We start from the raw sequence: 27,870 nt of genomic DNA, 5'->3' as shown, positions 1-27,870 counted from the left end.
GAACATCTCTAGCAGAGACGAAGCGGAAGATGGCGGCGGAGGCGCTGCTGTCCAGTCTGTTGGGATTGCTATTTCTGGGGCTCCTGTTACCTGCGCATCTGACGGGCGGTGTCGGGAGCCTGAATTTGGAGGAGCTGAGTGAGATGCGTTATGGCATCCAGATCCTGCCGTTGCCTGTCATGGGAGGGCAGGTGAGGGATGTAGGGCGAGGCGAGGGTCCTGTGCAAGAGGTAGGGGCGCAAGGTGGAGGAGGAAAGGCAGCTGCGCGTCCGGCGCGGGAGACCGGGGGAATGAAGAAGACATGGTGGTGTTTCTACGATCCTGCTGGGAATGGCAGGCAGATCTATCCCCGGGGACCAGGCACCGGCAGGGGTGGGGCTCTCCGCTGTGGACCTCGGGTCCCCAGGTCGCGTTGAAAGGAGCCGGACCCCGCCAGGTGGGGAAGCGAGAGCGCCCTCTCCTCCGCTCAGCCGGGGCTGCTGGAGGACTTGTGGCTTATTCTCTCTTCCACTGGGCACGTCCCCAGGGTCTGAAGAGGGATCTCGTTGTTCTTGGTCCCAGCGTCTGCCTCCCTGCCCCCCTTCCCGACCCTTCTTTCCCAGAGCCAAGCTTCAGACGTGGTGGTTGTGTCTTCAAAGTACAAACAGCGCTATGAGTGCCGCCTACCAGCTGGAGCTATTCACTTCCAGCGTGAAAGGGAGGAGGAGACACCTGCTTACCAGGGGCCCGGGATTCCTGAATTGTTGAGCCCAATGAGAGATGCCCCTTGTCTGCTGAAGGTGAAAGGAACTGGGGTGGGCGGAGTGAAGTCTTGGGAACTGGAATGGGGGGCGGTGGGAGTTAAGGGGCCATTGGTGTACTAGACATTGTTTTCAGACGGAGGAGGGGGAAACAAAGCAAAGACTCTGCTGAGTGTAGGGAAGGGTTACGTTAGAAGATCTCAAAATTGGTTAAACCAAGATGAGAAGAACAGTGATGGGATGGGAAGAGCAGGAGCTTACCCATAAAGTCACCCTCTGCTCCTATTGCTCTTTACCCCGGGATGCCATTGTATTCAAAGAAGTTCACTTAATACTTGAACCTGTGGGAGGGTCCTTCTGAGTGCTTCAAGGATACCATGATTTCTTATCTTTATGGAGGGCAGGGAATGACTTATGCCTGTGATCCTAGGTTGGATCACAGTGCACTGTGGCCCTGTCTTACCCCTTTCCTGACAGACAGACAGACAGACAGACAGACAGACAGGGTGTGGGTGGGAATCAGTTATACTTTAGATGTGCGTCTCTGGCCATGAAAAGAAAACAGCTGTCCCTTCTCTTAGAATCAAGAATGCATGAGGGGAGAGAGAGCAGGAGGTGAGAACTCAGTGACAGGTTATATATCTTGGATCCAGGAGACTGGTTTCACAAGGAGCCGTTTTCGTGCCTCCTGATTGTTCTCTTTCCATTGTCAGACCAAGGACTGGTGGACATATGAATTCTGTTATGGACGCCATATCCAGCAGTACCATATGGAAGGTGAGTAACTCCTACATTCTCCCTAAGCCTTCATGATGCCGTGTGGATGGCGACCCTCCCTCTCAGTCCTCCCTCCTAGGCCTCATAATAGAATAATGTGCTTTACTGTGGCTTCTTTTACAGACTCGGAGATCAAAGGTGACGTCCTCTACCTTGGCTACTACCAGTCAGCCTTCAACTGGGACGATGAAACAGCCAAGGTGACTGGCTGGGGATTGGGGTTGGAATGGGGACTGGCTGAGCTTCAGACAGACAACCCAGGCGACAGGAGGGTCAGACTGAACTGCTATGTTTCTTGGGGTTTGGTACCCATCAAGTCCCCTGGATCAGGTCTTTTGATCCCCGGGTCCCTGTGGGAGAGACCCTTCCTCATGCCCTCATCCTACCTCATGTTTTCTCCAGGCCTCCAAGCAGCATCGGCTGAAACGCTACCACAGCCAGACCTACGGCAATGGGTCCAAATGCGATCTCAATGGGAAGCCCAGAGAAGCTGAAGTTCGGGTAAGTCTTCGAAGAAAACCTTCCCTGAATAACAATAGTCCATCTGTTACTATGGGAGAAGGATGCTTGTGCCCTGAAGTGAACAGTATCTCTTAGGTGTAGAGCCCAGTCTGGGGCTGATGTCTAGCTGCCGGAGTGATATCATTGCATTTGTGGAGGTAATTTAACTCTGCGTTTCCCATAGGCTACCCTCAGTACTTCCAGGCACATTTAAGCCTTTCCAACATTTCTCCTTTCCGTTACCTAAGCTGTAAACGTTAGCGTCTGTCTGTCTTTGACTCTTCTTGCTCTGGGTGTAACATGGAGACATCGGCCTTAACTCTTCCAGCAAAGTGGGAAGCAAACAGGAAGTTCCTGCATGTGAGGAGGGCCTGATATACAAGGGATGCTAACCCAAGAAGTGAGTCTGAAAGAAGCCACAAGTCAGTGGTTCTCAACCTGTGGTCCGAGACCCCACAAGGACCACACATCAGATGCCCTGGATGTCAGATATTTACATTATGACTCATAACAGCAGCAAGATTTCAACTAGAAGAAAATTATCCCATGGCTGAGGGGTGGCCACCACAGCAGGAGGAACTGTGCTAAAGGGTCACAGCGTAGAACCACATCGTAGAACCAAGGATGAGAAGGAGGGAGATAAGGCTAGCTCGCTCAAAGCCCAGCTATCCTCTTAATGGCCTTTTAAAACTGGCTTCAGGGCTGACAGCGTCAGCGCACGCCTTCGATTCCCAGCACTCTGGAGACAGAGGCAGGTGGATCTCTGTGAATGCAAAGGCAGCCTGGTCTACCTAGTGGGTTCCAGGACAGCCTCAAAAACCAAAAGCCTCTCACCAGTTGGGCATGGCAGTATACACCTGTAATCTCAGTAAGTTGGGAGGCGGAGGTGGGAGCATCGTGAGCCTAAGGCTATTGTGAACTATGGGAAAAGGAACAAGAGACAACCCGTTTGTCCCGTGGCTGGGACTCTGAATTCTCACCAGCATCTCGGTCAGTAGCCTCCTAGCGAATGGTCCTCTTTATTCTCCTGGGTCACAGCTGAGCGGAGGCAGGTGGGGCACACAAGCAGGTGCATACAGAAATCTTCTGCGTCTGCACAACCGTAGACACCTTTAGAGAACTACCTACAACACCAGCAGCTGTGGCACCCACCAGCACTAGCTGTATGCAAAACCAGTTCACACACTCAGTCACGCAGTAGCATTGAGCAGTCAGTTTCAAGCGGGGAAAGACGCTGGCAATGTCAGCAATCAACCATTGTATGAATACTTCATCCATGCCCAAAACAAGCTGTCATATGATGCATGTCGACCATCCTGCAACATGGCCAAGACTTTTCCCCTCGGTCCTTGAGAGGCAGTGTGAGCTGGCTCTGTTGTGCTGCTTCAAGCACTTGCTCCCTCTTCTGCCTGGTCCTGGAGACCATTTGACAGTTCGGCTTCAGCAGAGGCTGTCTTGGAGCTCACCCTGTAGACCAGGCTGCCCTTAACTCACAGAGATCCACCCACCTTGACCTCCCGAGTGCTGGGATTAGAGGGAGGCATGCACCACCATTGCCAGCTTAATTTTCATTTTTTTTTTCCCCAGAGCTGGGGACTGAACCCAGGGCCTTGCACTTGCTAGGCAAGTGCTCTACCACTGAGCTAAATCCCCAACCCTTAATTTTAATTTTTAAAAAGCTATTAATTTTATGTAAAATAGTGGGTTTCATTATGACATTTTAAAAATATTTAAAGAAAAACTTTTAAAGCTTTGTAAAAAAACATTAGGCATATATCTGTGTGCATGTTGCCTGAATGAGGTTTTTTTGTTTTGTTTTGTTTTTTGTTTTTTCTTAGGAAATATTTATTTTATGTATGTGAGTACACTATCACTATCTTCTGACACACCAGAAGAGGGCACTGGTACCCATTACAGATGGTTGTGAGCCACCATGTGGTTGCTGGGAATTGAACTCAGGACCTCTGGAAGAGCAGACAGTGCTCTTAACCACTGAGCCATCTCTCCAGCCCCTGAATGAGTTTGTGTGCACCATGTAAACAGGTGCCCTCAGAAACCAGAGGGAGTCAGATCCCTTGTACCTAGAGGTTCAGGCAGTAGCGAGCTGGAAACAAACCTGGGTCTTCTGCAGGAGCAGCATGTGCTCTTACCCACCAAGCCCTGACCACCTCTCCAGCTCCTCGTGACCTTTCATACATGCGGATCATCATGCCTCCCTACGCCCCACACCCGCACATTGTGTCTGTATTCTGAAGGTAAAACCAGTGACATTTGTGGTTGTGCTGCACATGGGCATAGTTAAGGATGATTATGGCCATTTTAGCCTCATCAGCTGAAAGTGGCTACAGCATGGAGGAGCAGGCTTGAAGAAGGAAAGATGGGTTGGTTCTGTGCAGATGGAGGTTGGAAAGCCTGTCAGACACCCCCCTAGTGATCTTCAGTTGGCAATTAGCTCTGCGATTCAACAACGAAATCTAGGCTAGAGATAAAAATACTCATGGAGTTTCTGTCACAGTGGCCTTGTCCTTCTGCCAGCACGCGCACACGCACGCACGCACACACACACACACACACACACACACACACCCCTTTCATACTGGCAACGGTCATTTAGAGTGTTTATGTTCTTCAAAGTCTGTATTATAAAGTAGCTGAGGGGTGGCTCACCCCTCTAAACCCAGATCTTAGGAGTGTGAGGCAGAGGGATGACTGCTAAGTTTGGGGTCAGCCTGGGCTCCATAGTGAACTCGAGGACATTCTGGTTTGCAGAATGAGAATCTGTCTCAAAAACAGACAGACAAAGTCATGTGCCATTGCCTGAAATGATCTTATTTAATATCTGTCTCCATCTCACTCCACTGAAGAGTCCCAAGAGGGAAGGGACAATGTCTTTCCTGTTTTTACTCTTGTCCTCAGTTCCTGGAATGATACCTTGTACCATGTAGGGGCCCAATTAGTCGCTCAACGAATAGAATTATGTGACAGCCAGTTCCTTCCTTCCTTCCTTCCTTCCTTCCTTCCTTCCTTCCTGGACAGGGTCTCTATGTAGCCCTGGCTGCCCTGGAACTCTGTATGTAGACTAGGCTGACCTTAAACTCACACAGATTTTCCTGCCTTCTGCCTCTCAAGAGCTGGTGTTAAAGGCATGCTCTACCATGCCTGGCCTCAAATGTTAGCCTTGTTGACCCACCCAGAAGGTCACTTGTGTCTGTGCAGTGCTCCTCAGGCAGAAAGCCACATGCATGTGCGAGGCCACTGCACTCTAACACTTAGCTGCATGGCACCTGCCCCTGTCTCTAGAGCAGTGAAGTGGATCCGAGCCATTCCAGCCTGGGTGTACACTACAAGACAGCAGCCAGGGACACTAAATGGAAGGTGAAAGGAAGGCCTGTGGAGAAAGTGACCTCTGAACTGATAGTTGATGGAAGTTTAGCCCAGCTGGTGTAGAGGGGTGGGAGACAGGAAGAAGAAAGGGTGTGCCCAGTGGAAGGGGCAGCAGTCAAGTGCAGAAGGAAGGCTTGGGAGTCAAGAGGCCGGTCCCCAGCTCCGTAAAAAAAAAAAAGAAGGGAGTCAAGAGGCAATGGTGTGACCCGGGAACTGAGAGTCACAGGGATGGAGAAGGCTAGTCATAAGCAAAGGATGTATGTATGAGATGGGAGTGGGCAGCCATTAGTGGGCAGGACACAGGTTGGGAGAGGTGCTGTTCTTGTGCTGAGGCAGGGTGAGACAATGCTCACCCTGGCTTTGGAATCTCACTCTGACCTACAGCCAGCCATTGAGAAATCAGTCAGGTAACATGGTGATTTCAGTTGAGAAGCAAAAGTGACCCAGGGATGAAGAGAGGGGTTTAGAGGGGAAAGTCAGCAGCGGAAGAGAAAGGATTTGCAACTGTCACTTGGGAAGACGGCGTTAAAAGGAGGAAGCTTGGTGATACGGTGAGTTTGTTTTTCCAGATGATACTTTTAGTGGCTTTCAGACCCAGGAGTGGAGATTTCCCAGGTAAGCAAAAATCTGCAGGTCTGGAGAGAGATCACATTGAGGGGCCAATCCTCACGTGTGGTTGTGGGAGCCATAGGTGTGAGTAAATACTTCAGTGAAAGCAATCAGTTGAGAGAGTAGGAGAGAAGCGGGACATGGTAATATCCATAATCCCGACGCCTAGGGAGCTGAGGCAGAGGGATCAAGAGCTGGAGACCAACCTGAGACTTTTGAGGAAGCTATCATAGCATCTGAGAGAGTAAGTAGAAAGGGGCCTTTCCTAAGAGGCCACAGAGGTGTTACTGTGGCATAGAACTCAGGAAGGACAGGGCCATGTTGACTGCCTCTGACCTTTCAGAAGAGGAAGACTGAAAACTGCCGTGGGTGATCATGGGCATTTTGGTAAGGTCCAGGCAAGCATATGGTAGGAAGAAGGGTAGAGTGTGAGTCCTTGACTCCCAGTCTCCCTGACCAGCACACTGCAGTGATCATCCACGATCTCTCTGGAAGCATTGTCAGTGGCCTGCCTATACTATGGAGTGAGTGAGACTCTTATCTCAAAAAATAAATAATAGTAAACGTAGTTGTGTGGGGCTGAGGTCTGGTTAGCAGTGTGGGATCCTGCCTTGGGTATTTTTGAATCTAGCAATGACACTGATTTTTCTTCTTAGTTATGACATGCTTCAGATAGAGCAGTCTGCTTCCGAGAGAATCGATGTTGCTGGTTTGCCACGTTTGCTTTGACTCTGTTTTGGTCTTGGGAAGAGAGTGTTTGAAACATGGTCTTGCTCTACAGTCAAGCCTGGCCAGGAACTTGCACTCTTGTCCATCCTGCCCTCAAACTTGTGATCCTCCTGTGTCTGCCTTCGGGGGGCTGAGATAATAGGCATGAATCTCTCCACACAGTCTATGTTCTGATTAAAGAGGGAGTTAAGAGGCTAAAAACACAATATAACCTTAACCTCTCAACTCCTCCCTCCTTGGTTCTTGAAACCACAATGCCCTGGCCTTTCCTCTGTATTTTACTATAAACTCATACATCATAGAAAGTATACATTGTTGCATTTTGCTTTGTTTTTTGTTTTGTTTTTTTTTTTTTTTTTTGAGACAGGATATTGTATAGCTAAGGCTGGTCTCTGATTTACTACTATGTAGCTGAAGTTGGCCTTGAATTCTTAACCTCCCAGCTGAATATATTGTTTCATGCTATGGTAGGCAACAGGCTCTGTGATAGTGTGTCCTGAGTTCATCCCCAAAACCACAAAAAGTAAAAGGAAGTAGCCAGCTGTGACAGTGCAGGCCTGTAAATCTAGCACTCAAGACACTGAGGCAGGAGAGTTATGAGTTCAAGGACAGACTACTTAGCATGATCTCATCTCAGGAAAAGCGAAGTAAAATGTCACATGTCTGGTACACTGCCAAGCTCTTTTGCTGATGTATTTCTGATTCAGGACAGTGATGTGGAGCTCCAGCCTGGTAACTTTAAGATCTTACCTATACCCTGCTGAGGAGAGAAGCACTTTCAGTTCTGCTGGGTTTTGTTTTGAATCAGGGTCTTAGTATGTAGCCCTGGCTGTCCTGGAACTCTTGATATAGACCAGGCCAGCCTCATACCAAGATCTGCCTGCCTCTGCCTCCCACATGCTTGCAGTAAAGGTGGGCATCACCACGTTTAGTTCCCTTGTTTTATGCTCAGTGCTGTATGGGGGTTGAAAGGAAGTCAGAACCTGGAGGCAGGAGCTGATACAGAGGCCAATGGAGGGGTGCTGCTTATGTGCTTTTTCCTCATGGCTTGCTCAGCCTGCTTTCTTTCTTTCTTTCTTTCTTTCTTTCTTTCTTTCTTTCTTTCTTTTTTTTTTTTTTTCGGAGCTGGGGACCGAACCCAGGGCCTTGCGCATGCTAGGCAAGTGCTCTACCACTGAGCTAAATCCCCAACCCCTCAGCCTGCTTTCTTATAGCACCTAGACCCTACAACATCGATCACTAAGAGAATATCCAACAGGCTTGCCTACAGCCTGATCTTATGGGTGCATTTTCTTTTTTCTTTCTTTCTTTTTTTTTTTTTTAACATTTTATTTATTTCATGTATGTGACTACACTGTAGCTGTCTTCAGACACACCAGAAGAGGGCATCAGATCCCATTACAAATGGTTGTGAGCCACCATGTGGTTGCTGGGAATTGAACTCAGGACCTCTAGAAGAGCAGTCAGTGCTCTTAACCACTGAGCCATCTCTCCAGCCCATGGATGCATTTTCTTAATTGAGGCTCCCTCCTTGCAAACTGCGTTAGCTTGTCTCAAGTTGACATAAAATTATCCAGCACCACATGTAAGTAAAATTATAAAATATTTGCTCAGCTTACCAGTGTATTGTTTCCAATCACATGACACAGTATCTATGGGAGAGGTATTTGTTTGTGGCTTCATCTTCTGTAGCTATCCCCTGTTGTCCCCATGCTCATCTGTTGCTGGGTGCACACCTGCTCACCACCGCTCTGAGCTACGGTGGGTAATGCAGCAGGCTCATGACCGACGTCTGCTTGACTATGTTTCAGGGGTTTGTTTCTGTCTCTCTGAGGAGTGGAGTATGGCTGTCTGTGGTTTGTTTACAGAGTTAGGATCTGTTGTGTTTTCCACTGCAGCTGCATCTTTTCACATTCCTGCTGGCAGTCCCAAAGGTCTAGATTTCACCACACGTTCTGTGATATATTTTTAACTTCCAAAATTATTATGATTGTGTGTATATGTGTGTCAGATCTGTGTTGTGATGATGGATAGGGGCCAGCCATGGTATGCATGTGGAGGTCGGTGGACACTTTGAGGGGTCCCAGGGATTGCGCCAGGGTGCCAGGCCCGTGCTGCAAGTGCTTTTACTTGCTCTTTTAGTGTTCTGCTGCTGTGGACACAGTGCCCAAGGCCACTCCTGTAAAGGAGAGCATTGACTGAGGCTTGATCGTGGTCTCAGGTCCATCAGCATGGCAGCAGTCCCTGATCTGCAAGCAGGGAGGGAGCCTGAGCGCCCACCCCAAGTGGGACACACGTCCTTCCCCAGGCCACACCTCCTGACCTTTCCAATCCTTCCTAACAGAAAAATGGGAGCCTTCAGGATCCATTCTTTTTTTTTTTTTTTTTTTTTTTGAGCTGAGGACTGAACCCAGGGCCTTGCGTTTGCTAGGCAAGCGCTCTACCTCTGAGCCAAATCCCCAACCCCTTCAGGATCCATTCTTATTCAAACCACCACACCCACTGAGCTAACCCAAGTATTAGTTTTCTTTCTTTGTAAGAATGAGTGTTCTCCTGCACGTACGTCTGTGTGCCACAAGCATGCTATGTCCACGGAAGCCAAAAGAATGTGTGAAGGTCCCTGCAACTGGAGGTACAGATGGCTATAAACTCCTGGGAACTAAACCTGGTTTCTGCAAGAGCAGCCAGTGCTCATAACCACTGAGCCATATCTGTCCAGCCCATCCATTCTTTCTTTCTTTTTTTTCTTTTCTTTTTTTCGGAGCTGGGGCCCGACATTCTTTCTTTTTTGAGCCGGTTTTCTTTGTGCAGCCTTGACTGTCCTGAAACTCACTCTGTAGACCAGCCTAACCCTGAGCTTCCGATTCATCTGCCTCTGCCTCCCAAGTACTGGAATTAAAGGTGTGTACCACCACGGCCTGGCAAAATGTGTAGTTCAGGCTAGCCTCAAACTCATGATCCTTCTGCCTCTGCCTCCTACATCAAATCCTACTGGTGAGCACCACTACAACTGGTCCTCTTTGTGCCTTGAGAGAGTCTCGCTATGTAGTGGAGTTGGCCTTGAATTTATGATCCTCCTGCCTCAGCCTACTGAATGTTGGCTTATAGGTATGCTTACCACACTTAAATGTCTGTCATTTCTGTCAATTGCAAATTCTTGTGCTTTTTTTTTTTTTTTTAAAATTGACACAGGCCTCACTATGTAGCCCTGGAGGGCCTGGAACTCACTCTGTCAGGCTTGCGTCAGACATATAGGAGATCCGCCTGCCTGTCTCTTTAGTGCTGGGATTAAAGGCATGCTATAACACCCAGCCGGGGTTTATTTTAATCTTTACATGTTTCAGTTTTCTTATGACTCTGAAGTAATAGAGCTGGTGCTGGTGGGCACCTTTGACTTATTCCTGATTCAGGGTTTTTGTAGATTTGCCTGTGCGTTGTGTGTATGCACATGTGTAGAGGCCAGAGGTTGCAGTTAGGCTCTTCCTCTGTCACTGCATGCCCTCATCTCTGAGAGAACCTGGTGCCCATCAGTTAGGCTGACCAGAGCCCAAGGTCCAGGGATCTCCCGGTGTCTGCCTCCCCAGGGGGGGAATTACAGACGCACACTGCTGTACCCAGCCCTCCTGGCTTTATTAGATAAATGCACCTGCTTTATTTTACGTGTGTGAATGTTTCTCATGTGTGTATGCATACCATGTGCATACCCAGCAAGGGAAGGGCCCCCAAGAACTGGACTTACGGACGGCTGTGAGCTGCCACATGGGCACCAGAACAAAGCCCAGTCCTCTGCAAAGGCAACTAGTGCTCCTGGTGCTGGGCCGTCTCTCTAACCCTGTCCCTGGCTCTAAGGAGGCGTTTCATTGTCCGTGTGCTTTCCAGTAGCTTTTCTACTGTTGCGGTTTTGGCTTTAAGTGCCATTCATCAGGAAAATGAAGTTCCCTGGTGTGAGTCTTTGGCTGTCCATGCTGGATGATAGATAGTATGGAATTTTCCAGTCTATCTCCTGTGGTCATTAATATGATCTTGTGCTTTTTGTGTTATTTTTTCATCTTTGATTCATTTATATAGTGAGTTGAGTGATATTCTTTTTTTTTAAGATTTATTCATTTATTATATATAAGTACACTGTAGCTGTCATCATATACACCAAAAGAGGGCATCAGATCTCATTACAGATAGCTGTGAGCCACCACGTGGTTGCTGGGATTTGAACTCAGGACCTCTGGAAGAGCAGTCGGGGCTCTTAACCACTGAGACACCTCTCCAGCCTGAGTTGAGTGATATTCTAAAGATCTTTGTTTCTTCCTTATATTTCCATAGTAACGTGCCTCATAATGATGCTTAAATACCCCTAAAGGGCCAGGTGTGGGCTGCACATCTTTTTATCCAGCACTCAGGGGCAGGTAGATCTCCATGAGTTCAAGACCTGGTCTACATCAAGATTCAGGACATCCAGGACTACACAGAGAGACCCTGTTTCAAAACATAAGGTATGTAGATAGACAGAGAGAAGACAGACATAAAATTGCATACACTTATGATTACCATGTGATGCTTCAAGATATACATACCAGATAATGTTTAAATAATGATAAACATGTCTAACTCCTCAAATATTTATCATCTCTTTATGGTGAAACATTCAAAATTCCTTCTTTAAGCCACTATTTTTACTTTATTCATTTTTTAAAAGATTTATTTGTATTATTTTTAAGTGTATGCATGAGTGTGTGTGTGTGTGTGTGTGTGTGTGTGCGTGTGAGTGCATGTATGAGAGAGAGAGAGAGAGAGAGAGAGAGAGAGAGAGAGAGAGAGCGCTCATGGATCTGAATAAAATCTAAGATCCACAAATATGAGAAAAATGAGATATTTGCCATTTTTGATAATGACTTAATTCACTTAAGGTGATTACTTTCTGTTAAGTACATTTTTCTATAAACACCATGTGGTGGTTTAGAAAACAATGGCCCCCAAAAGCCTGTGTATTTGAATGCTTAGTCTACCAGGGAGTGGAATGTCTGAAAGGATTGAAAGGTTTGGGAGGTGAGGTATGGCCTTGTTGGAGGAAGTGGGGTGAGCTTTGAGGTTTTTTTTTTTTTTTTTAATTTATTTATTGCTGTGAGTACACTGTCACTCTCTTCAGACACACCAGAAGAAGCATCGGGTCCCATTACAGATGGTTGTGAGCCACCATGTGGTTGCTGGGAATTGAACTCAGCACCTCTGAAAGAGCAGTGAGAGCTCTTAACCTCTGACCACCTCTCCAGCCCTGAGCTTTGAGGTTTCAAAAGCCCACACCAGGCACAAGCTCTCTCTGCCTGTGGATCAGGATGTAAAGCCCTCAACCGCTGCTCCAGCGCCATGATGCTACCATGCTCCCTGCCATGATGCACTATACGCTTTCCTTTATAAACCTGCCATGGTCACGGCTCTCTTCACAGCACTAAGACAGTGACTCCGACACAGCACAACTTAGTTCTTTCATAGCTGAAGACATAATTCGACTGTATGTGCATAGACCACCTTTTCTTTATCTACACCTCTGGATTTTTGGATACCTTGGCTTTTTCCACGACTTAGCTATTGTGGCCCAGAGCTCACTGTATAGACTGAGCTGACCCCAAACTCACATAGATCTTTGCGTCTCTGCGTTGCCAGTGCTGCAGTTCAAGGCGTGCAGCACCACACCCAGCTGTTTTTGGTGTTAGAGGACTTCCATCCTGAGGTCTGCAGAGATGTCCGCATCCACGTAGGGTGTGGGAAGGGTCTCCGTGCATCCATGTAGGGTGTGGGAAGGGTCTCCGTGCATCCATGTAGGGTGTGGAAAGGGTCTCTGTGCATCCATGTAGGGTGTGGGAAGGGTCTCCGTGCATCCATGTAGGGTGTGGGAAGGGTCTCCGTGCATCCATGTAGGGTGTGGGAAGGGTCTCTGTGCATCCATGTAGGGTGTGGAAAGGGTCTCCGTGCATCCACAATAGGGTGTGGGAAGGGTCTCTGGTCCACAGCCTTGTGGCATCTGAGGTCACTTTCTGGTCTGTGAGCACCATTCAGGGTGGGGTCAGCTGGGGTCAGCTGGGGTCAGCTGGGTGTGGATGCAGTTTCATCTGCCCATCCAGGACTGGTGGTTGATATGTTCTCATGGTTATTAACTCTCATTTCATTACTGGTTGTCTTTTGACTTTCTTGTTGTAGCTGCTGAGTCCTTTACAGATTGTAAATATCTAATTCCTCTGTCGGATACTTAGATAGTGAAGATCATCTCCTCTTCTGCAAGCTGCCTCTACCCCATCTGTTGTAGTTGTTTGGTGGGGATTTTTTGTTTTGTTTTGTTTTTTGTTTTTGTCTGCAGTGCAAAAACCTTTAAAAAGCAGGTGGGCCTCCATGAATTCTTTTTTAGATTTATTTTTGTACGTGTTTTGATACATGTTTGCTTGCATTTGTAAATGCATATAATGTTCATGCCTGGTGTCTTGAGTGTGGAAACTAGAAAACATGATCTCCTCAGACCAGAGTTACAGATTCCAGGACCTCTGGAAGAGCAGTCAGTGCTCCTAACCACTGAGCCATCTCTCCAGCTCCCCACTAGTTCTTGGTTAGTTCTTGGTTCTACATAGTGAGTTGGAGGCCAGTCTGGTTTACATGGTGAGTTTGAGGTCAGTCAAGGCTGCACAGTGAACCCTGTCTCTAAGGAAAGAGAAGCAGCTGCAGTGCATTGCTGCTGTCCGCTGCCTGCTGCCTAGTAGGACCCACACCTTGGATATCTGACTCTAAAGCAGTGGCAGTTACTCAGATTTGCTCCCTGTCTCTGCTCTGTTCTCCCTGCCTCTGAGAGCCACTCTAATGTGCTTACCGCTATAAGATCCAGTTAAAGTGTTGGCTGAGGCACCTGTCTTTCTGTGTCTGGGTTATGTTTTACTTAGGAGAACGACTCAGGCCCACCCACAATATTACAAGCCACAAGGTTTTATCCATTTATGGCAAATCAGCATTCTGTTACACAGTTAAGTCACATTGTATGTGTGTGCTATATACATCTCGTGTGTGTGTGTGTGTGTGTGTGTGTGTGTGTGTGTGTGTTGATTACAGGTATTGATAGAGGCCAGAGGTCTATGTTGGGTGTCTTATTCTGAAACTCTGCACTGTTTTTTAAAAGTTTATTGTTTATGTATATATATGTATTTTACGTATATGAGTTTTGGACTTGAATGTTTGTCTGTGTGTGCCACATGTGTGCCTGGTGTCAGAGGAGGGCATCAGTTCTCCTGGAACTGGAGTTACATATGGTTGTTAGCCACCATGTAGGTTGTGGGAAACAAAGCCAGGTCCTCTGCCACAGTGTGCGTGTGGAAGTCAGAACCACATGCAGACTTCCTCTGTTGGTGTCCTAGAGCTCGAATAGTCAGTCAGGCTTGGTAATAGGACCTTTACCCGTGAAGCCATCTTGCTTTATTTCTTGAGACAGGGTCTCTCGCTGAACCTGGAGGTTACCGATTCAGCTAGACTGGCTACACAGTAAACGTGGTGGGGGTGGGGGTGAACACTTTTCCAGCCCCTTGCAGCAGACTTTTTTGTTCACATATCAGTTGATAAACATTTAGACTGTGCCCGTATCTCGGCTGCCCTGACTGTCCTGCAATGTGTCATCATCACGCTCTCTGTCTCTCCTCTCTCTCCTACTTGTTTATTTACTTATTTACTTGTTTGAGGCAGGTCTCATGTAGTCCATGCTGGCCTCAAACTTACTTTGTAGCTGAGGATGACCTTGAACTCCAAAATTCTCCTGCATTTACCTCCCAAGTGTGTGAGTATAAGCAGGAACCAGAGTGCCCTGTTTCATCCGGGGAGCAGCCATAGGGCTTTGCATGCTAAACAAGCAGTCTGTCCCCTGTGGTTCATCACTTCCCACATCAGCCCTTCTTCACACCAGGCATGGCTGTTGGGAACTCTCCATAATAGCTACAGGAATTCACATCCCCACCACAGTGTTCAGGGATTCCTGCTGTGCACAGCCTTGCTGCCCCTTGGTGTCTTCTCTTTCTGTTAAAACTGTTACATCTGGACTGAGGTGATACCTCACTGTGGTTTCAGTCTGCATTTCCTGATAACTAGAGTTGATGAACATTTAAAAAAGTACTTCCTGCCGTTTATGTCTTGGTGAAATAGTTAATTTGGTCTGTTGCTTTTTTGTTCCCTTCTCTTTTAGTTCTGTGATGCTGCTAGATTTGTTCCTTGTTTTTAACCAAGTTGTCTGGTTTTTGCTATTGAGTTGTGTGAGCTTGTATATTCTGGGTATTAGTCCCTCGACAAGTTTGCAAATGCTTTCTCCTACTCTGAGGATTGTCTCCATTCTTCACTACATCTTATCTGCTGTGCGTGTGTGCACATGTGTGTGCAGGTTGTATTTGTGTGACGTGTGTGTACCATGTATGGTGATCAGAGGACCACTTGTGAGAGTCAGTTCTCTCCTGCTATACTCTGTGGATCCCCAGGGTTAAACTCAGATCATCAGACTTGGTGCAAGTGCCCCATTGGGTGAGCGGTCTCTCTGGCCCCTCTTCACTCTTTTTTTTTTTTTTTTTTTTTTTGGTTCTTTTTGTCGGAACTGGGGACCGAACCCAGGGCCTTGCGCTTCCTAAGCAAGCCCTCTTCACTCTTAAAAAATATTATTTATTTATGGGCTGGAGAGATGGCTCAGCGGTTAAGAGCACCCGACTGCTCTTCCAGAGGTCCTGAGTTCAATTCCCAGCAACCACATGGTGGCTCACAACCATCTGTAAGGAGACCCGATGCCCTCTTCTGGTGTGTCTGAAGATAGCTACAGTGTACTTATATATAATAAATGAATAAATAAATCTTTAAAAAAATATTATTTATTTACATCAACATGATGTGTATGTCTGTTACGTGCATGTGCCTAAGGTTAGGGGTATCCTTTGGAGCTGGAGTTACAAGTAGTTGTAAGCTGCCTAATGTAGGTGCTGGGAATCGAACTCAGGTCCTCTGCAAGTCAGTACATGTTCTTAACCACTGAGCCATCTCTCCAGCCACTGCTCCCTACTCTTCTGATTACTTTCCATATGCAGAAGCTTTAGTCTGATGCCATGATGTGTTTTAGTAGATGCCTGTTGAGAACCCTAATATTTTAATTGACTTTTATGCAATTTTCCATAAGTAAATTGGTCTTCAGTTTTCTTGTATTGTCATTATTTTGTTTTGGCATCAGTGTACATTAACTTCATAAACTCTCAAGGAGCATACCTAATTTTAAAAAACTAATTAATTGATTAATTTAGTGTATGTACATGTGTGGTCGTCAGAGGGCAACTTTCGGGAGTTGGCTCTTGTCCATCTTCTTGAGGCAGACTCCCTCCCTCCTCCCTCTCTCTGTCTCTGTCTCTCTCTCTCTTTCTCCCTCCCTCCCTCTCTCCCTCCCTCTTTCCCTCTATTATTCATCTGTTCCTGTCTCTCCTCTTTCCCTCTCCCTTTGTCTGTCCATCTGCTTGTCTGCCTGTCTGTTTATCTGTCCATCCATCTGTCTGTCTTTCTGCTGTTGCTGCTGCTTTGCTGCTAGATGGCCCTATTCTCCTGTAGAACCATTTCCCTAGTCTGAGTTTTTCCCCACTCCCCCCCCCCTTTTTTTTTTATTCTCTGGAACATATTCTTTTTCTTTTTCTCTTTTTCTTTTTCTCTTTTTCTTTTGTTTTGTTTTTCAAGGCAGGGTTTCTTTATATAGCCCTGGCTGTCCTAGAACTCACTCTATTGACCAGGCTTCTATCAAACTCACAGAGATCCACCTGCTTCTGCCTCCCAAGTGCTGGAATTAGAGGCCTGAACCACCATGACTGGTAAGAAATGCTGGGGCCTGGAGAAATGGCCCAGTGGTCACTAATTGTTCTTCCAGAGGTCCTGAGTTTAATTCCCAGCACCCCCTTGGTGATTCACGACCATCTGTTATGGGATCCGATGCCCTACTCAGGCCCCCACAGGCACTAGGCACACATATGGTGCACTGACACAAGTGCAGTCAAGACACACGTAAAATAAAGATGAATACATCTTTTAAAAACTTTCTTATCTGGAGCTGGAGAGATGGCTCAGTGGTTAAGAGCACTGACTGCTCTTCCAGAGGTCCTCTGTTCAACTCACATGGTGGCTCACAACCATCTGTAGTGGGATCTGGTGCCCTTTTCTGGTGTGCAGGCATGCATGTAAGTAGAACACTGTACATAATAAATCTTTTTTTTTTAAACTTTATCTACTAGAGAGTGTGTGAGTGTTCACACATGAGTGTCTGTGCACACATATGTGTGCCACAGTGCGAGTGTGGAAGTCAGAGGGGGTTTGGAAATCTGTTCCTCCTTCCACCATGGGTTCCAAGGATCAAATTAAAGTCCTCTTTCACCCACTGGGCCATGGCACCAGCCCACAGCCTTTTTCTTTTTTCATTTCAGGGTTTTGCCTGCTGTCTGTGAGGGCATCAGATCCTCTGCAACTGGAGTTACAGACAGTTGTGACCTGCCATGTGGGTGCTGGGAGTTGAACCCAGGTCCCCTGAGTCAGTGCTCTTAACCACTAAGCCACCACTCTAGCCCGCAGCCCACAGACTTTTAAATGTGACTCTAAGCACATTTCTAATAAGCGTATTCCTGTGAGCTCTTTCCAAATCAGTACATAAAGAACTCCAGCTCTCTCAAACGGACGCTGCTTTCCTGTCCCACATCTGCAGCCTCACTTCTGAGTGGTCCTGCGCGCACACGTGTGTGTGTGTGTGTGTGTGTGTGTGTGTGTGTGTGTGTGTGTGCGCGCGCGTGCGTGCTGTCTTAAGTCTTTTATTAACACAGAAATGTTGCTGTGGATGGTCCTCTCGTACCTGCAGAGTGTTTTCAGAGCATCTTCTTGGAAAGAGACCTGGGAAATTGGGATGCACTGATAAATTACCTGGCTTAGGAACTGCTCTCTGCCCAGCATGGAAGGATGCTGGTCTCTGCACAGCCTGCCAGCCTGGTGTATTTTTAAGCTTTAGGAATTTGACTGATCATTGGCTATACATCAGATAAAGAATTTTTTTAGGATGGTTTTATTTTGGATGTCTCTTAAGAAAAGATGAATGAGTTTCCTTGTCTTTAAGAATCTCTTGTAAGCTCAGCACAGAGGAGGCAGAGGCAGGAAAATCACTGAGTTCCAGGACAGCCAGGGTGCAAGACATTGTGAGACAGTCTCTAAACAAACCAAAAAGAGTCTCTTGTCCTTTTTACACTTTTTTGTTTTATCTTTGAGACAGGGCCTCTCTGTGTAGCCCTGGCTGTCTTGGAACTCACTCTGTAGACCAGGCTGGCCTGGCTGCCTCTGCCTCCCGAGTGCTGGATTAAAGGCATGCATGTGCCACCGTGCCCAGCTCCTTTACACGTTAACCAGCATTCCCTTTGCCGGTTCCCTACTTGTCCATTCAAGTGTTAGAGACCATTCTGGTGGCTGTGTAGCTATTCTCATAACCCTTTCTCCTTGGTACCAAGGATTGAATGAATCTGGCTTTGGCTAACCAGAGGCTGTGCTCCTGGCCCATCCTGTAATGTCCTGAGCAGAAGGATCACATCGTTCACTTCCTGACTCTTCTCTGGTGAACATGTTTGCTTGCTTCCCTCCGGTTTTAACATATAGCATTTACATTTTCAGTACGATTCTTAGTGTTTATGTAAACATGTTTTACTTTTGTTGTCTTTGGCTGGTTAGGGAGGGTTTGCCTTAGCCTCAAAGTGCTGGGGCAAGGGTGTGTCAGATCTCTCGTTCACGTCCAAGTTCTGTGCTCTGTGAATGAATTTTTTGTTGTGTCTACTTAGGTCTTGGTCTGCTGTCTCCCTGTGTTTTACCGTATAGGTTGTTTGTTCCCCCACAGAAAGCCACAATAATCAGGAAGTGGCCAGTTCCTGTCAGTCCTCAGGAACTACCCTGGGTGTATCTCGGTGCTGCAGTGGAACCCAGGTGTCTTCCTCTTTGGCCTCATTTTTCTTTCTTATCTTCCTTCACCTGTTCAGGAAGCTGTCTGGCTCTTAGATCTTCCCCATGCTCAATCCGAGCGTTAATCCTCTTAGCAAGAATCTTTCTTGCCAGTGACTTGTTTGTTTAAAACACCGCCGACAGTGTTCCTCATGGCGCTGTAGACTCCAGGTTTGCTTATGGGTGTCCTTTGCTGAATAGTACATGTCCCCGCGGGGACTACATGATCCTTGTAGGTTGGCATATAAGTGGGCAAAAGAAAGACTGTGTTCCAAAGGCCTGGAGATCTGGCGGTGCCTCTCCTTCCCTTGTGTTGGCCATTTTGGTAAATCCCCAGGCCAGCTCAGCAGTAACCCTCCTTGTGCGTGCACCACAAGTGTAGGCTTGCACACTGAGGACTCACAGGAACCAAAGAACCGACCATCCATTGTAAACACATTTCTCTGACTCTAAGGCCAAACCAGACAGCACAAGCCTGGGTTTTATGTTTGGTTGATGGCTATACTATGTGTCAGTGTGACACATAGTCACCAAAGGGTGGGACCCAAGACACACAGTGGAGTCAGACTTGTGAGTCAGACTGACAGTGGCTAGGTGGGGCTAGACAAGACCGGACTTCCTAGATAGTTCATGTAGTAGCTGCTGGTTCCCCAGATTTGGGTGGGTTTTGGTTTTGGTTTTCTGTTTGTTTGTTTGTTTGGCAGATGGTCTCTTGGCTCAGGCTGGTTTGAACTGTTCTGAGGCTAGGGATGACCATGAACTGCTAATCTTCCTCCTCCGGAGTGCTGGCATCGAGCATGTGTGCCTGCTGTTCTTTTAACTCGATGTTTGCATTTGAAAGTGAGGTTTCTGAAGTTATTGACTTCTGCATTCTCACCAGTGCTGGGCATGGTCAAGGTACCCTTATCGTTTTACTAGTTGGAAGGCTGAGGCAGGAGGATCACTGAGTTTAAGGTAAGATGGGGCAACACTATTGTGTATTCAGTGTCCAGTGCTGGAGATGAAACCCGTGCTAGACAAGCCGCTGGCTCCGGCCTGGCCCAAGCCCCATCTCCGAGATCGGCTCTGTTCCATCGTTTACACTGTCTAGCTTCATGCCACGTCAGCCAAACATTCTCAAAGGGTAAAACTCCCACCACAGCAGCAGGTTTGGCCATTTTAATGTTCTCTTCTTAATGTATTAATGCTCTTTTAGTTTGAAGTTATATCACTTACAGATTTTCAACATTGGGCCAACTTTCCCTGCCTGGTACTCACCCCCATGCTCCACAGTCTCCGTGCGTAGCCGAGACTGGCCTTGAGTTCAGCCTCCCGAGTGGACAGGCGTGCGTCACAGTTTGTTCATTTGAATGTGACTGTGCACTTGCCAAGGTGTGTGGAGGTCAGAGGACAAATTCAGGCCTGGGTCCTCACCTTCTATCTCATTTGAAATAGGGTACTTTTGTTTGCCGCTTTGTCTCGGGCTGGCTGCACTCAGGCATCCAGGGACTCTGCCTCCACCTCCCAGCCTGCTGTAGGAGTCTCTATAGCTTGGGGATTCCAGATTAGGTACTCACCCTTTTAGGGCAAATGCTTTACCCACTGAGGCCCCTCAACAGGACTCATGAGCTGTACTGACCTGTAATAGTCTTTCCTAGTTACCACCTTTTAACTGTCCAACTATCTCCTACCATTCCCTTTATAAATTATGCTAACCTCAGAAAATTAAAAAATGAAGTCAGGGCTGTGGGATCGTTCAGTAGTTAACAGTTCTTGTTGCCAAGCTGTACACACACACACACACACACACCCCTGTGCACACACTCGTGCACACACACACATCCCTGTTTGACCTTCCGAGGTTTAACCTTTTCCAAGCTAGCAGCTCAGTTTTCCAAGCCCACCAGCAGTCTGTGAGGTATCCTGGCCAGTTCCTGGTGTGGCCCTTGTAGTGAGTGTGGCAGAGGTCATCTCTTGTGGCTTCTTCTGATGGGCACTTCCTGGACAGGGTCAGGGCTACTCTTCTCTAAAGCAGTATCTGGTTAGCTCTTTCCACATTTTTTTAAAGATACATCTATTTATTTATTTATTTATTTATTTATTATCTATGAGCACACTGTCACTCTCTTCAGACACACCAGAAGAGTACATTGGGCCCATTACAGATGGTTGTGAGCCACCATGTGGTTGCTGGGAATTGAACTCAGGACCTCAGGAAGAACAGTCAGTGCTCTTAACCGCTGAGCCATCCTCCAGCCCTCTTTCCACATTTTAAAATTGGTTATTTACCTTCTTATTATTAGAATGCAAGCTTGCTTCCTTATTTATTTATTTATTTATTTATTTAGTGTGTGCGACAGGATCTTACCCTGTCACCCAAGCTAGCCTTGAACCCAGATTCTCCCACTTCAGCCTACCTAGTGTTAGTTTATAGTTATAGCCCACAGAGCACTCCTACACCTAAGCTCACTTGTTTGATTAGTTTGTTTTCTCAAACTGTAGCCCAGGCTGGTCTTGACTTTACAGCAATCCCGGTGTTGGCCTCCTGAGTGAAGGGGTTATAGGTTCTTTGAAGACTTTGTGAGTGACTTCGTGAGTGCATGTTGTCCTTGCTTAGGGACCACACTGGTGTCTCTGTCTCTCTGGTCTTAGTGTGTGCTGCTGGGTAGAGAGCACACATGTGGGTGTCAGAAGACAATTGAGAATTGGGTTCCCTCCGGCCACTATGTGGGACACTGGAGAGCCAGGTCACGCCATTAGGCGTGGTGGCAAGCAGCTTTACTCTGAGCCACCTCAGCAGCCCCAACACACCATGTTTACCCAGGACAAGGAACTGATGCAGATTGCCAATGTAAGTGAAGCCGCCTAATTTATCTTCCATTCTTGCCACCTGAGAAAGGGTCTAAACTGCATTATTTGATAAGTTTCTGCATCCTGGGTGACCGAGCTGGGGCCATGCTGCCTTCCTTGCTGGGTCTGTGTGACAACCAGATAACTGACTCTGTGTAGCATGTCATGTGCACAATCGTGGTTCTGCGTCTGCACGCTGTCCCCTGGTGTCTGCCGTAAGGACTCCTTAACAAAAGATAGCTGCTGTTCCAAGAACCAAAGGTAGTTTGGTGGTTCTTACCAGTGAGTCTCCCTTCTTGCCTTGCCACAGTTCCTGTGTGACGAGGGCGCGGGCATATCTGGGGACTACATCGATCGAGTAGATGAACCCTTCTCCTGCTCCTACGTACTGAGCATTCGGACATCGAGGCTCTGCCCACACCCTCTCCTCCGCCCACCAGCCAGCGCTGCCCCACAGGCTATTCTATGTCACCCAGCCCTGCAGCCTGACGAGTACATGGCCTACCTCCAGAGGCAAGCTGGTGAGTACACAAGACAGCGAGGGAGGCGGGGACAGACCTACACGCAGGTGGGTGGGCGCTATGGGCACCGCAGGCACTGACGCATCCCTGGCTGGTGTGCACTGGTTTCCTGGTAGAGTCAAAGCAGCATGAAGAGAAAGTCACAGAGGAAGTTCAGGACACAGACCACCAAGTGTGGAGTGGGAGCAAGGCTGCCGGAGCACCCCCAAAGAAAGAAGGTGGGATGAGGCCTTGGCCAGTCGTGATGCTGGCCACCACGACCTTCCTCCCTGTCTTCCTGTCCGGTGCTGACATTGTGGGTGGCAGGATAAGAGGGAGTGTATCCCCTCTTATCCTGCCTTCTTCTCTGCCCCCTTTCCATATTCTCCTCTGTTCTCCATACCCCAGATGTGAGCCCCACCAAGGAAGATAAGGAATCAGAGTTTTGGAAAATGCTTCAGGAGCCAGAGGAGCAGGCTACAGGAACAGAGGAAGCACAGGCAGGGGTGAGATCAGGCCTCTCCGCTGTCCCTGACGAGCCTGGACTCAGGCCCTGGGATGGCTAGGGTCCCTCAAGCCAAGGTCTACGAGGTGACCTCTGTCTGTCTAGGGATGAAAGGAGCATGGAGGGCAGAGACAAGCCCTCACACCTGAGTCTGACCTTTCTCCTCATCAGGAACAGGACCTGAACCATGAGGCTGCAGCAGACCCAGCTCCAGCCCCTCCCACTGGTTAGTCAGCCCTGTGTCTCCCTCAGTTCTTAGATGGGGAGAGCTGAGCTACTCGGGAGGTTGGGAGCCGGGACATCAGGTCCATTCCTCCCTACCTCCCTGTGTCTTCTGGGGCCAAGACCTGAACCCAGACTCTCGCACACTGATGATTTACCTCTAAGCCATCCAACGGCCTGGCCCCAGTAAGCCCACTCACCCTTAGCTTCTCTCTGATCAGCAGAACCACTTAAGGAGGTCAAAGGGCACTTACCTGCACTCCCCTGCCATGTCTTGTCAGTTTGCCCACCTATAGAATGGGGAAGGGTAAAGGGATCTGTTCTCCACAGCAGGAGGCCCAGAACTGAGAAGCTGAAAGCAGACTCCAGTAAGGAGTCCTAGGCTCCGAATCTCCTCTATGGTCCTAAAAATAAAAACTAAGGTTTTTTTTGGGGGGGGGGGGGGTAGCAGTGCTTTGCTACTCACATGCCCACCATGTTGCCTTCTGCAGGCTTCCTGAGGCAGACTGTGATCCTCACCCCTCGCCCCCCCAAGCCTCTCTTCAGGAATTAAGAGATGATTTAAAATGCAAAATGCCCACACCCACTCTCTTTTTCATCTCAGATTTTCAGAATAATGTGCAGGTCAAACTCATCCGGAGTCCTGCAGATTTGATTCGATTGATCGAGGAGCTAAAAGGTGCAGAAAAGGTACGGACCTGCCCAGGGCCAGTGGGAGCCACCTCCCCATTGTGTTCCTTTGGAGAGAGACCTTTACCTGGGACAAACTGGCCCCAGTAGAGCCTGGTCCTGCCACCAGCTCCCATTCTGCCCTTCCTGTGGCCCCCACTAGCATGTCCTGCCCCCCCCCCCAGTATTATGAAGGACTCCTTCAAACTGAACTCCTCCTCCCCAACTCCCCACCCAGGGGAAGCCAAGCGTAAGGCAGGAGCAGCCTGGAGATGATACCACAGAGGCCCCGCAGAGGGAAGCGGAGGCGAAGGGAAAGGGTGGTGAACCCCGGGGTCTCGTGGAAGAAGAGGATGGTGACGAGGAGGAGGAGGACGAGGACGAGGATGAGCAGCAGCTCCTGGGAGAGTTCGAGAAGGAGTTGGAGGGGATGCTGCTGCCCTCGGACCGAGAGCGCCTGCGCTCAGAGGTTAAGGCTGGCATGGAGCGCGAGCTGGAAAACATCATCCAGGAGGTGAGCACCCTCCTGCGACTGCCACAGTGCACAGGACAGGAGCGCCCAGCATGGTGGCTGCCCTTAGTCTAAAGGGGATGCCCCATCTCTCTTCCCCTAACTGCCACCTTCATTGGGCTTCACAGACAGAGAAGGAACTGGACCCAGAAGGGCTGAGGAAGGAGTCTGAGCGGGAGCAGGCAATATTGGCTCTGACATCCACTCTGGACAAACTCATCAAGAGGCTGCAGGAGAGCCAGAGTCCAGAGCTTGTCCAGAAATACAAGAAAAGGAGAGTTGTCCCTCAAAAGCCTCCCCCATCACCGCACCCTACAGGTGAGAGCCTGTGCTTCCTCTCCCTCCCTCGGGAGCACTGTGCAGTGTCAGCTCCTCCCCCCACTGTCCTCCCTGCAGACACACCTCATAGCCAGCCTTCTGGAAGAGCAGGCCTGGTCTCTGGTTTGCTCCATGCTCACTGCCTGGTGCTCTGCCTGGCATATAAGCAGGGACTAAACGAGCTGAGTCTGGACGCTGAAAAGCTCATCAGGAAGAAGGAGCTCTATGCCGGCCTCGCCATGGGTGGGGATTGCAGAAAAGGAGACAGGCAGTCTGTGGGTTTCCATAGTGGACATGGTGGGAGATGGACAAACAGGCAGGTATTGGGGGGGGGGGGTCTCTGCAGCAGGAAGGTCCCTGGCTGTCAGTGTGAATAGGCAGGCCTGTTGGCACCAGCCACCACCAGCCAGGGCACACTTGTGTGATCCCTTCTTCCATCTCCTTGTACTCATGTCATGGGATTCTGCTGGAATGGAGCAGAGAGAAGTTATTCCAGCTTCCAACCTTCTATCCACCTTTCTGGTAAACATCGAAAGGCTGTTAAGTCTGTGGAAAACAGAGCTATGGCTCTCCAACCTGCTCCATAAAGGTGACACTTCTGCAGGTGCAGGTGGCCTGGCCTGGCTTTTAGGAAACAGCTGTTCTCCTATAGAAGATGGAAGGCTGGGGTGGGGGTGGGGGTCTGCCTCTGGGGAAGGGCGTGTTTTCGAACCCTGGATCACATGCATGAGAGGTGGAGCTTCTACTCAAAGCAGCCCTTGGCTTAGAGAGGGGCCACCTCACAGCCCTTCACCCCGGAGTCACCATGGCTCTGCTTTGTGTCTCCCCGTGTCTTCCCCTCTAAGAGGAGGAGCCTGAGCACAGAGTCCGGGTCCGAGTCACCAAGCTCCGTCATGGAGGCCCCAATCAGGACCTGACTGTCCTGGAGATGAACCGGGAAAACCCACAGCTGAAACAGATCGAGGGGCTGGTGACAGAAGTGCTGGAGAGGGAGGGGCTCACGGCGGAAGGTGGGCCCTGAAGGGCAGTGCTTAGAGCTGTCGGAAGGGCTTGCCACAGGAGTGGCAGGGCTGGGTCAAGGTGGACTGGACACCTCACCTTGGGACCCACCCGGAGGGCAGGGGACTCTAAAGCTCCCAGCTTCCCCTCCTCACCACCCATATTGCTCTTGCCAGGCAAGATTGAGATCAAAATTGTGCGACCCGGGGCTGAAGGTAAGGAGGAGGACACACGCTGGCTGACTGATGAGGACACAAGAAACCTTAAGGAGATTTTCTTCAATATCTTGGTGAGACATCCTACCCACATCCTGAGCCGCAGCACACACCACTGTGCTGCTCAAATTAGGGTCTGGTTATGCCAGCCATACCTGTTTGTGCACCCCATCCTCCTGTCCCAGGTGACGCTAAGCCTCAGCTGCTGCTCAGGGGAGTCCATTGGGAGAGTCCATTGGGAGGCCACATCCCTAGTCCCTGCCTCCCGCCGAGGTCTCAGGACCTCCCTAGATCCCACAGAACAGGAGTTTCCTTGGCTCAACCCCTCCTTCCTCCCAGGTGCAGGGAGCAGAAGAGGCCAATAAAGAACGCCAGCGACAGAGTGAGCTGGAGAGCAATTACCGCCGTGTATGGGGCTCTCCGGGTGGAGAGGATACAGGGGACCTGGATGAGTTTGACTTCTGAGACCACCTTGCTAGGCCCTTTAAGGATTACTGCAACGTCCTGACCAGCTCTGCCTCCTTACCCCATCCTGGGGCCCTGGAGGCAAAGGGCAGATTGGAACCCAGCACTGGATTTCAGGGGCCCAGCCTGAGGGTGTGTGAAGACCCACGAGGGAGACCTGTTGCAGTCCCAGGGAGCCACCTAAGGCCACGACCAGGCTATAGGTTTCGCTCCCCAAACATACCCTCCTTTGCTCCTTTAGCTTTTCCTGTCCCCCACCTTCTTAGCACTTAACCCCACTCTACCCAGAGACTTGATGAGACCTTGTGCGTGGGAGTGGCAGGAACAGCAGGGCTGCAGTTTTTCAGACTCCCAAGAAAGCAGATTCCCAACCCCACCTTGCCCCACCCTACCTTGATCCCTTTGGTTTAGGGAGCTGTTGCCTCTCCCTTGGGGCCCCTACTTCCTGTCTGCTGACTGTCTCTTGTCACTGAGGGAACTGGAGCCCTTACTATCACCTCACAAACAATCCCAGCGAAAAGGGTTGGAGATGGCGCCACCCCTGTTCTTCAGCAATCAGGTTTCTAAATAAAAGACCGGACTGTCAAGCCCATAGGCTTTGTTGGGAGGGCGAATGAGGTAGGAAAAGCTCAGGGGAAGGAACATGTTCTCCGGTCCTGTTTGCCACATTACCCAAAAAGTATCAGTGTGCCTGGGGTACACAGGAGGTGACCAGGACAGCCGACCAAAGCCTTCCAGTATGGAGAGAGATGCTGTTCTTTCCTGGGTAAGCTGACCAGGCACTGGCCTCCAAAGGCCTGGGGGAGATCCTGAGTGTCAGTCTTTGCTTGGCAGTCGTTTTACAAGCCAACCTCTGAAAGGATAAGGATTTGGAGGCAAGTCTCAGAGGACCCTAAAAGCTGTGGCAACGCTACTGGAGACCTTTGGTTCCTCCTCTCATCATCCGTTCCTATCCCAGGGGCTTGCACACGTGAGGTGAGCCCTGAACAGCTGAGTTATACCCAGCCAGTTGCTTCAATTGGGCAGAAGCATATCTTCCCTAATCCTCTCCTTCCTTACATCCTGAAAGCCAACATGTGGATCACAGAGACCCTCCCACACCCAATGGGGCATCTCCCTTCCGGCAGCATACTCCAGATTCCTCTTGCCAGTCAATCCCTCCATCCCTCGGGTTATTTACCATTCCCTGGAAGATTCCACCTACAGGCAGGACAGGGCTGCTGCCCACATGCCATTGTCATAGCACTCCAGAGACAGGTGGGCCTGGGGTTCCACTCTTCCCGATTGCCAGCTGTGGGTCCCTCCTGCCTGTGTCCTCTCCCAGAGTAGTGGGCCCTCAGGACAGTAAAGACAAAGTTTCCCTTTTGAGTCCCCAGCTAGAGACAAAAGGGGTGCACTACAGGAAAGGGACTGAAGAGGGCATGACCTGCCACCTCCAGAAGACTGAAAAGATTATTTCAGAAACTCCTGGGGCCAACCCTCTTGCTGCTCAGTGTGGATGAGGGCCGATTTCATGTTGTGCTTAAATTGTTTTGAAATGTAAACAAGTCTTGCTTCCCACAGCCCTGTGAGTCTCCTAAGGGGATAGGTGTTACAGCTGGCTGGGAACTTAAGTGGGCTTGAGAGTGGCCAAGGCAGAGAGAACACTGGGTTCAAACAACACCCAGTGACCTCCTCTAATGCTGAGCAAGCTCTGGCCTCCTGGGGGGCAGTAATGAGGTGTCACAGACTTCCTCAGAACAGCAGTCACCTTACAAAGCATCCTCTGAGCTCTGAAGGGATACAAATGTGGAGGCAAGTCCTAGAGGACCCTAAAAGCTGAGGCCAAGTTATAGGAGACACCCCTGGACTGAAGAGGCTGCAGGAGATTTATCACCGGTGCCTCAGCATGGTCAGAAACAGA

General features: G+C 49.1%; 1 protein-coding gene across 3 annotated transcripts; it reads left to right on the top strand.

Annotated features, from left to right (window-relative positions):
* On the top strand, window positions 1–26,554 carry Os9 (OS9, endoplasmic reticulum lectin). Of its 3 annotated transcripts, NM_001007265.1 has the most exons (15): window positions 1–191; window positions 603–779; window positions 1,454–1,517; window positions 1,641–1,717; window positions 1,920–2,018; window positions 21,874–22,084; window positions 22,201–22,302; window positions 22,472–22,569; window positions 22,740–22,794; window positions 23,395–23,480; window positions 23,698–23,973; window positions 24,099–24,288; window positions 25,134–25,298; window positions 25,464–25,576; window positions 25,842–26,554. In NM_001007265.1, the coding sequence occupies exons 1-15, from the start codon at window positions 30–32 to the stop codon at window positions 25,965–25,967; spliced, it is 2,001 nt and encodes a 666-aa protein (NP_001007266.1). In that variant the 5' UTR covers window positions 1–29; the 3' UTR covers window positions 25,968–26,554. The 3 variants fall into 3 exon arrangements, with proteins under 3 accessions (NP_001007266.1, XP_087414042.1, XP_087414043.1); XM_087557916.1 differs by lacking the exon at window positions 25,134–25,298 and having other exon boundaries at window positions 14–191; XM_087557917.1 differs by lacking the exons at window positions 1,454–1,517; window positions 25,134–25,298 and having other exon boundaries at window positions 14–191; window positions 603–803; window positions 1,609–1,717.
* Window positions 26,555–27,870: the final 1,316 nt, after the last annotated feature.

This window comes from Rattus norvegicus, chromosome 7 (genome assembly GCF_021556685.1).
Source record: "Rattus norvegicus strain SHRSP/BbbUtx chromosome 7, alternate assembly SHRSP_T2T, whole genome shotgun sequence".
In the NCBI taxonomy this organism is placed as follows: Eukaryota; Metazoa; Chordata; class Mammalia; order Rodentia; family Muridae; genus Rattus; species Rattus norvegicus.
This window is presented reverse-complemented; position numbering and strand designations above follow the sequence as displayed.

Coding starts and splice junctions, on each gene's coding strand:
- Os9 (NM_001007265.1), top strand. CDS start 30: ATGGCGGCGGAGGCGCTGCTGTCCAGTCTGTTGGGATTGCTATTTCTG. Junction 2,019..21,873: donor CCAGAGAAGCTGAAGTTCGG/GTAAGTCTTCGA, acceptor GCCTTGCCACAG/TTCCTGTGTGACGAGGGCGC. Junction 24,289..25,133: donor CCCATCACCGCACCCTACAG/GTGAGAGCCTGT, acceptor TTCCCCTCTAAG/AGGAGGAGCCTGAGCACAGA.